Below are 10055 nucleotides of genomic sequence, written 5' to 3'. Positions count from 1 at the left end.
CTGTCTTTCTCACACACACACTCTGTTTCTCCCTCACACTCTGAGTTTACATACAGTATTTATCAAAGACATTGTGGCTCCATTTTTCTTTTCTTTCCTGGTTTTAGGAATCGTGGCATTCCCTGGACAAATCTGATTGCATTCAATTCCGATAACGCAAGTGTCATGAAAGGCAGGCACAACTCAGTAATAAGTAGGGTTAAAACAAACCAGCCTAATGTGCAAGATCTCGGCTGCATCTGCCACCTAGTCCAGCTTGCCACTGGTTGTGGCATGAAGGCTGCAAAGCTGCCTGTGGAAGCATACTGGTGGGCATTTACACCCACTTTGACAAAAGGTAAAACTCATACATGTAGACATGCACTCTTTTCTCTCACTCATCTGTATAACTGTTATCGTGTTAACTGACACTTACAGAACTCATATGTGTTTGTTTTCAGTGCAAAGAGATGTGAACTCTACAAGGAATTTGTAGAGTTTACGGATTCTGACAGCCTGAAACTGCTTAGATATTGCAGCACCAGATGGCTCAGTCTGCTGAGCTGTATAGAGAGGGTTCTCAACCAGTGGGCTGCTCTTCAGGTAGGGTTTGTTATAGTATATGTATGCCACTCCTAAAAAAATAATTACATAACTCTTGTGATGATGATAAACTATGTTAAAAAAAAATGCCATTACAACACTTTTAAATTTCCCTTTGTGTTTAGTTTTTTTTTTTTTTTTTTTTTATAATATGCAAACCTAAAATTATATTTTATAATGGTGTTTTCTTTTTCACCATATATTCCTATCTATAGGCATATTTTAACAGTCACGAGGGGTTGGAGACGAACACCAAAATTAGGGATCTGTCAAAACATCTCAACGATCCATTGATCAAGGCGTACTTCAAGTTCCTCAGTGTTGCCCTTAAGCCTCTATCAGACTTTAATATTGCCTTTCAGGTAGGTTTAGTCATCATGTCCTAGTTTTCACAATAATAAATTGATAACCACAGATGATAATCCTCATCATTTCACTATTATTTACTATCTACAGTCAGAGCAAGTACAGATACACAAGCTGGACAAAGAGATGACCAGGCTTATCAAGCGGATGCTGGGGTGCCTTGTTCCAGCAAAGGCGATTATGGATGTCCCTCTCAAAGAAGTGAACTTTGGAGAGGGACATCAATTGGCAGACGAGGACCTCTTCATTGGAGGGGACACAAAGGCGTTCATTAGAACTGCAGAGTTCCCTGTTCCAACTAAGAACAAATTCTTTCAGTAAGTGATTTATTTTGTACAATATAATTATAATGTTCATCTTCTGTTCTAACCCACATTGAAATGTCTAACACAAATCCATGTTTTTTTTTTATCCATTTCATGTAGAACTGTGAGAGCTTTCTACGAAGCAGTTTTGCGCAAGATGTTTGCCTGTTTTCCAATCGATTCCCAGCTACTGAAGGACTTGAGAATACTAGACCCTGGATCTCGAATGGAGATAAGTCCAGACACTGGTAGGGATAACATGTATTTTGTATGGTAAATCTGTGATGAGTGAAGGGTAATTTCTAAATGTTTTTAACTAAGAAATCAGAGATAGTAAGCTGGCAGGATCTACCTTGAGGGTTATGATAAATTAATTTGTTTTCTTTCTCAGTGTCGAGGCTAGGTGCCCTGTTCCCACAGTTTCTCATGAATGAGGATAGGCTCAGAGAGGAGCTAATTGATTTCCAAGTCACTGATAGCAAAGATCTCCCACAAGAACCAAGAATAGACAGGTTCTGGGGCCTTGTAGGAAAGAATGACAGCTTCACTGAGTTGGCGAGACTTGCAAAGACACTGTTATGTATACCACACAGTAACGCAAGCTCAGAAAGGGCGTTTAGCATGGTGAGCAAGATTGTTACATCCAACCGAATGGCACTGGATTCCAGCACTGTGTGTGCTTTGCTATCTTGTAAAATAAATCACACTGGTCAGGTTCACCTATACACTCCCTCACAGAAAGTGTTAAGAAATGCAAAATCAGCCACATATGTATACAATAGGGCTCATGCTTCACACCAGGAAGGGTGACAAGGTTGTCTTTACTGTCTCTATCCATTTGTTCAACTGCCTCTTACACACATTCTTTCTGTCTATCTGCCTCTTTCTCTGTTTCTTTCTCACTCTGTCTCACAAAATTAAGCTAAAACACGTTGTAGCAAATTAAAATGTTTAAGTAATGTTTACCTTGTTCATAAATAAATCACTTTTAACATATCCATTGGTCTGCCATTCTTTAATATATATTGTGTGGTTTTAAACTCTTTATACTGTTAATGATTAGTGCTTTTTTTAAGTTTGTGGGTAAGAATCGTGTAAAAAAAAAAAATCCCTTATTTTGGGGATGGATTCCGGGAAATCTCCCTTATTTTCAATGTTCAATGTTGACAGCTATGTTTGAATACCATTTCCTGCAGGACTATGGTGATACAAAATCCATGAAATAATAAAGTTGACTATAATAATAAATTCTGCTGAAATGAATAGTAGGCTACTAAACTTTAAGAAAAAGATGTCTTTATTACTTAATGGTGCCGATTGCCAAGACTTTGGAGAATCATTTTACAAAAAATGTTCACCATTAATGTTTTGTATGTGAATACATTTAAAAAGTGACGTGACATACAGCCAAGTATGGTGACCAATACTCAGAATTTGTGCTCTGCATTTAACCCATCCAAAGTGAACACACACACCCGGAGCAGTGAACACACACACCGTGAACACACACCCGGAGCGTTGAAAACACACACTGTGAAAACACACACCGTGAACACACACCCGGAGCAGTGAACACACACACCCTGAACACACACCCGGAGCAGTGAACACACACACACCGTGAACACACACCCGGAGCAGTGAACACACACACACCGAGAACAAACACACCCATCAAAAAACACACACAACTTTAATACATTTATGCTCTTGATGTCCAGGACACACACCCAGATCAATCTGTATCATTTATGCTGCGGCGCCAGGGGAGCAGTTGGGGGTTCAGTGCCTTGCTCAAGGGCACCTCAGTCTTGGTGTTGCTGACCCGAGACTCAAACCCACAACCTTAGGGTTAGGAGTCAAACTCTCTAACCACTAGGCCACAACTTCCCCTTAAATATTATAAGACTAAATTTCCACTGTTAAACAAACTTTTATTTCAAATCATTTACCATCCCTCTGCATACCCACTCTCTTCCACTTAGACTGCACCTTTTCCATTAATCTGCGTAAAAAAAAAAAAATCATATCAGCGGCATATTCACCGATACGGATATATCGGTGACAGGCTCATATCGGCTGATAATAACGATATATCAGTCAGCCTCTAGTAAAAACTGTGTCTTTTGTCATATGAGCTATGTAGATGCTTTTTGTCCTTTTTGAAGATGAGCAGACATGATCACTTCAGTGTATGAAAAACAGCTGCATTTTTTTTTCATACTAGTATGAAAAGTAATGAATACTGGTTTAAAATGACACAAGTTTCTTGTATGACCGACACGTTCATGATAGGCTTTGTAAGATTCACCTGACTACTTCAGTATGAAATACATTGCAGATGAAGTTAATCCACTCTTTACTTCATCAACCACACACATTTGATCGTAATGTAGCTAAATTATTGTTTCTGGGTAACAGAATAGGCACTAACTATTCTTTGACTTTACACAAGGAAAACCACATTATTATGGAAGCAGATTGGTCTCAAATATAATTCACGCAAAAAACACGATTCACACATGCGTAGACAATTTCACATGCATGAAACCTAATTCACGTACACACAAAAAAAATTCACGTGCGTGAAAAAATATATATATTCACAAAAAAGCAATTCACATGCGCAAAATAAAATTACATATTCATAAAATACATTTCACAAATGCAAAACACAATTCGTAGATATACAACTGTGCACAAAAACCTTTGAATGTTTAAAATGTACGAGTGTCTGAATGTACAAATCGTCATTTACTACGAATCCACTCGGATTTGTGTGTGTGTGTTTTTGAGACTTTCCTGGCAGAGCTCTCTTCCCACGTGGGTCTGTCGTACTCTTTAGCCAATCAGATGCAAGCTTACCATTCAACCAATCATATCATAAGCCACTGAGAGTGCATTCAGAAGCTCGCAGGAATACAATCTGCTTCCATACATTATGACTCCATAATCACATCCTTATTGTCATTATCTGTAATAGTAATTAACAGCAATAGTCATGTAAGCAAATATATATCCTGCACTCATATTGTACATTACCCCCCCCCCCCCCCCCCCCCCCCCCCCCCCCCCAAAACAAAAAAAAAAGTTTTAATGACTATACTTTTGCCTGCATGGAAATTAAGCCTTTTTTTAGGACTTAATATTTTTAGCACTGTGGTTTTCAATTAAATTCAGTACAGATATACTTAGTGTAACTTAGAATTTGTTCTTTACAAGTAAATTTACAAGGACAATTTAATGTATTGTAGTACAGTAAATTAGTAAAGATAATTGATCATGTCAAATTTCGATGATAATGCCGCAATGCAATATTTGTCATTTTGGTTGACATTTTTAATATGAGTGAAATTCACCCTTCCAGCTGTGTTTTTGTTTCACCAGATGATGGTGCTCTTCACCAGATAATGAGAGATGACTGACCAGCTCAATTACACAATGTTTTTGTAAATACATCAAGCCTGCTTGTGGTCAGAAGATCACATCTTTATTGCACAAGTCTTGAAAAAACTTACTTGATGACTGGCAGATGAATGAAATTAAAAAGATAAAGAAAGAGAGAGATTTTGGACAAAGAAGGTGGAAGTGTTGACACAAATTAAGCCTTTTTCTATTGTGAGGATTATAACCTATGTTAGGTATGTTGCTGTGTGTGCTGTCATTCAGTGTAAACAAGCAATACCAGTCAGCAAGTGTTAAGATGGCAAGATATGTTTGGAGTTTCTGAGCACTGATCTGAATGAATGAGTTCATCCGAGATCATGCGTCCCTGCCTGATCTCAGAAGCAACATAAGGACAATGCTTTAGCCCTTTTCAAATGAACATTAACTTTAGATGTGGAAAATCTCTCTAGATTACTGTCTGACCTTAACATTATGTCGGCTTAAAAGGATAGAGACCAGAATCTTTCCACAGTTATTAGAAATTATGAGAGAGACCCATGGCACTGTTTTTGGTTTGAATTGCCACTAGCAAGAATATAGCAATATTGCATTTTTGGATGAACTGTCCCTTCAGAATAGTTAGATGCCAGACTCTTCAAAATAACATTTACGTGTGTACAATGAAACAACAGAGGGGAAAAAACATATTTCTATAGTGTAATGAACACACAGTAATGTTGTTGTTGTTTTGCTATTTACATCATAATGGATCTTTGGATTAAAAAAAAGTCAAACAAATATAAAAATTAGGTAGTGACTAAGTACTGAACATTTTCTTCTCTACAAACACAAAGACACTGGAGAATTGCTTAGTTGTCTTTATGACCATGATTTGTTTGAGGAACTCCATATATATCCTTTATAAATCACAGCTCCAGAGTTATATTTATAAATATGTATTTTAAAGGTTTTAACCAATGAATGAAAAATATGGCCAAAAATGGGTAAATTCATCCATTTTTGCTTGTAAATTTGGGAAACCAGGTCATCCCAGTGGGCTTTAAAATGGAAACCATGTTTGCTGGGTTTATAGTCACTCCTCTTACTCTATTTGTAGATAACACACAGTTTTGAATGACATTGAAACTCTAGTTTGCGGAGCAATGAGCCTTGTTTTTTCAGATGCTGGTTTGCAGGTCTCCATTTAGCAGCGTGTCCCGAGTTTCTGTTGGCTCATTCATGATTCGTGCCTTGTCCTGTTTGCTGTCAGTGTGTTCAACCTCATCCAAAGCAACCGCTTTTTTCAAGAACAGAACCTTCTGGAAGCTCTTTTTGAAGTTCTCTGACAGGAAAGCGTACAGTATTGGGTTTGCACAGCTATTGGCATATCCCAGCACCACCACAAAGGCAAACATGCTCCTTAGAAAAGGTGTGGTGCTAATGGTACCTGTAACTGATGTCACATTGAAGATGTAGAAAGGCAGCCAGCAGAACACAAAGACGGCAACCACAATGGACACCATACGTGTCACCCTCCTCTCAGACTGCCTCCGTTTGCTGGAGCTCACCCTGATTCCTGAGGACTTCACCTTGATGATAATGAACAGATAGCACAGACATATGACCATCAGAGGCAGGAAGAAGCCCAGGAAGAAGGTGTAGAACATGAAGACGGTGTAGTAGGTCTCCTGCGGCTCTGGCCACACAATAGTGCAGAAGCAGCCATCGGGTTTGGTGATCAGCCCACTGTAGATTACGATTGGGAGGTTGACGACGAGCGACACGACCCACACGACCAGGTTGATGGTCTTCGCCACTTGGGGCTTCCTCCATTTGGTTGACTTTATGGGATGCACCACAGCGAGGTATCGATCGATGCTCATCACCATCAGACAGAAAATACTGGTGAACTGATTGAGAGAGTCCACAGTTATGACCACGCGGCACAGAGCTGCACCAAACGGCCAGTGCACCAGCGCTAGCTGGAGAGCGATGAAGGGCAAACTGAGCATGAACAGCACATCTGCCAGCGCCAGGTTCAGGATGTAGACATTGGTGACCGTCTTCATCTTGGCGTATCGCAGGATGACGTAGATGACCAGGGCATTTCCACACAGACCGACAGCACACACCACGAAGTACATGAAGGTGATGATGACTGTCAAGCTCTGGTCGGTCTGGTTTCTCAGGCCTTCCTCAGATATGTTGCCGAGCAGGATGCTATCGTACATGGGGAGTCCGGACAGATTGCTGGGGAGGTTACTGGGTGAGAACGAAAATGTCCAGGAATCCATCATGAATTTCCTTCAGACTCCAATTCCATTAAGTGGGACATACAGCCTAGGGGGGGAAAATGGTAACACTTTATTTTAAAGACCAGTTCTCACTATTAACTAGTTGCTTATAAGCATGCTTATTACTAGCATATTGGCTGTTTATAAATACTTATAAAATACATATTAATGCCTTATTCTACATGACCGTATGTTAGATCCCTTAATCCGACCTCATACAATTACCTCACCAACTATTAATAAGCAGTAAATTAGGAGTTTTTTGAGGGAAAACTCTCAATTAATAGTGAACATGTGTTCCCTATTCTAAAGTGTTATCAAAAAACATATGGTGGTGAATGAAGCATATACTATGGAAGCCCATTTCTGCCATTGAATAAAAAATAAAACAAGGTAATTGTGACTTTTTAATCTCACAATTCTGCCTTTCTTTTCTCAAAATTGTGAGATATAAAGTCACAATTCTGCCTTTTTTTCCTCAAAATTGTGATATAAAGTTTCAATTCTGACTTTTTTCTCAGAATTGCGAGTTCATATCTTGCAATTCTGACTTCATTACATGCACTTGCGAGTTACAAAGTCAGAATTGTGAGATATTAAACTCGAGAAAAAAACTCAGAATTGTGACTTTATATCTTGCAATTCCAAGTTTAAATCACAGAATTCTGAGAAAAAAGTCAGGATTATGAGATAAAAAGTCACAAATTCCATTATTCTGTTTTTTTTTTATTTAGTGGCGGAAACAGGCTTCCATAATATACTGTCGTATATATCCTAATGCAGACAACAGATATTGTCTCTGTTCCAAAACCTAGGATACTGCCTTGTTTGCGACAGCCTACATAGGGAGCTGTCCTAATGCCTAAAACATCACCCTAACTGAAATGGAACCTAATCACACAAATGGCCATGCAATATCACTCTATATCAGCATGGCTGTGATTAGCAGAGATGGGAAGTACAAATACTTTGTTACTGTTCTTAAGTAGATTTTTCTGGTGTAAGTACTTCACTTCACTGTTTATTTTTCACTTCACATTTTTATCTTTTGACTTTACCTCCTTACATTTTTACACAAGCATTTGTACTTTCTACAAATTATGTTTTTCAAACCAGGCTCATTACATTAGTTTTAATCTGTATTTTATAATTTAATATAAATAATAAGGGTATTATTTGATAATAAATCTCTAATAAATCTTGAATCAGTTATTCTTGACTGGCAATCTGTGATTGCGTGTATGGCACATAATTCTACATGAAATAAAACCATGGTTAATTTTCATAAGGGAAAAATATGACTCATGATAACGCAATAACATTCAATATTAGGATTTTTCTATAAAGATATTGTCATTGTGTAGATATTGCTGTACTAATTTTGACATTTAGGCAATTTAGAATTTTTTTTTTTTTGGTGATGGCCATACAAAAAATAGTTTTTGTTGTGGGTGTATGGGACGGCCTGGATGAGTAAAATTTTGTCCCCGTCTGGCCCTGTTCTACATGGTGGACTTTTTACTCAAGTACATGTCAGAGCCCATTCTTCTATACTTTAACTTTTACCAGAGTATCTGTACACCTGAGTATAACTGTGTTGTTTACTGAACACTGAACTAAAAACAATACAAAATCGATTTATTAGGGCGCCGTATTACTTTTTAGTACAACCATTACATTTCCAATCAGATGTTCTTGGACCAAAGAGTGAAAGCTTAACGCCTCCAGTCCAACTGTTTTTTTATGTTGCTCTGTACAAGCACACAGTCTCATAACTGACTCGGGAGAGCAATGTCCTCGATGTCACAATCATCCCCGCTGGCAAACATACTGAAGAGCAAAGTGATCAATGTCCCTCTCAGATCCAGACCCACTTATGACTTTCATTTTATTTAAATTTTTTCTGGGGCATGTGTGCATTAGTCCTAATATTCACCACTTAATCTCCAGGACTGAAAGTGTGTCACTTCACTGACTGTATAAAGCTGACATGTCAGTTCAAGGGGGTTAATTTCTAACATTAATTACAGTCTCTTCAGGAAACAGGCAAGAACTTTAAGCCCGAAAGTGGTTATTCTGTCTAGAAGGTGATAGTCTTATGAAGACAATGACTTGCATTGCTCAATATAACTCTTTCATTTCATGGTTCATTCATACGAAGTGGCCATAAAATTAAGAAAATATTCTGAAACAGAAAACAATGTTCTATATTGATATCTATTGTGATCTTCCTGAAATACTTTTAAATACAGACATAAGCATTAATGTTTAAATTCTTAAATTTTCCGATAGATAAAATAAACACAACATATTTTAAAAACACTTTTTGGAACAGGTCCTTCTTACCTTCATGTTGATGTGCGTTGTACAGTACAGTGGGATCCCGCTCATGGTTCTGCTGATGTGCACATGTGGAATATCCAGACACATGATCTGATCTGAAACTGAGAGACGAGACCCTGTGCCGAGACAAGCCTCTCAGAGAGAGAGAGAGACTGCGTATGTGTGTATTGATGAGAGCATTTCATGCTTCTGTGTCTGCGTGAAGCTCTTGAATGACTGGTGTTTGTTCGTCACTGATGTGTTTGTACATGCTCAGTGCATTTACCTGTACAGTGAGATATATTCAAACATTTTTCTATATACATTGTGTATTATATAGTATTGATATTGTTTGTGTGTATACTGTGATAAGAATAAGCATATTTTTGAAAATAACTTCCCTGTTGAAAAAAAAACAATAGAAACCATCACATTCTAATGGTTTTCATTACAAATACAAACATTACAAACCATCAACTATTAGCCATTAAAACCATTTAACCATTAAAAATCCACCAATAAAAGGCAACAAATTACCAGTAGAGTTACAACAAGTGGTTATGACAAGCCACAAATCAAAGGTGACAAATTAACAGTAAAGACCCACAGGGACCATAATAGTTTACATTAAAACCCATACCCATAAATTCCCATTAGAACCAGTAAAACCATTACAAATTGAAATACATTTTTTTCATACGAAGTATATTTCAAATCCATTAACATATTCATTGACATCACAAGATTTACTGATATAAAATTATAATTAAACTTTATTTGGATTATTTCTTTATTGCAC

The 10055-nt window shown here is 37.7% G+C and overlaps 2 protein-coding genes across 2 annotated transcripts; one reads left to right on the top strand and one right to left on the bottom strand.

Annotated features, from left to right (window-relative positions):
- The first annotated feature begins 273 nt into the window (after positions 1–273).
- Positions 274–2230, top strand: LOC122143633. The gene is made up of 5 exons (XM_042754195.1): positions 274–308; positions 441–582; positions 798–944; positions 1039–1265; positions 1374–2230. Exons 1-5 carry the CDS (start codon positions 274–276, stop codon positions 1528–1530), a joined length of 708 nt encoding a protein of 235 aa, XP_042610129.1. The 3' UTR covers positions 1531–2230.
- A 3040-nt stretch (positions 2231–5270) lies between these two features.
- On the bottom strand, positions 5271–9581 carry LOC109085807 (somatostatin receptor type 2-like). The gene is made up of 2 exons (XM_019100304.2): positions 9281–9581; positions 5271–6980 (listed from the first exon to the last, which is right to left on the bottom strand). The coding sequence occupies exon 2, from the start codon at positions 6935–6937 to the stop codon at positions 5819–5821; it is 1119 nt and encodes a 372-aa protein (XP_018955849.1). The 5' UTR covers positions 6938–6980; positions 9281–9581; the 3' UTR covers positions 5271–5818.
- Between the last annotated feature and the right edge of the window lie 474 nt (positions 9582–10055).

Source organism: Cyprinus carpio, unplaced genomic scaffold (genome assembly GCF_018340385.1).
Source record: "Cyprinus carpio isolate SPL01 unplaced genomic scaffold, ASM1834038v1 S000006473, whole genome shotgun sequence".
Taxonomy (NCBI): domain Eukaryota; kingdom Metazoa; phylum Chordata; class Actinopteri; order Cypriniformes; family Cyprinidae; genus Cyprinus; species Cyprinus carpio.
Note: the sequence above shows the minus strand (reverse complement) of the source record. Positions and strands in the feature narration are given on the sequence as shown.

Bases quoted from the DNA above. Each gene is read 5' to 3' on its own strand.
- LOC122143633 (XM_042754195.1), top strand. From the start codon at position 274: ATGAAGGCTGCAAAGCTGCCTGTGGAAGCATACTG. The intron at 583-797 runs GTAGGGTTTGTT...TCCTATCTATAG, and splicing joins ACCAGTGGGCTGCTCTTCAG to GCATATTTTAACAGTCACGA. The intron at 1,266-1,373 runs GTAAGTGATTTA...CATTTCATGTAG, and splicing joins ACTAAGAACAAATTCTTTCA to AACTGTGAGAGCTTTCTACG.
- LOC109085807 (XM_019100304.2), bottom strand. From the start codon at position 6,937: ATGATGGATTCCTGGACATTTTCGTTCTCACCCAGTAACCTCCCCAGC.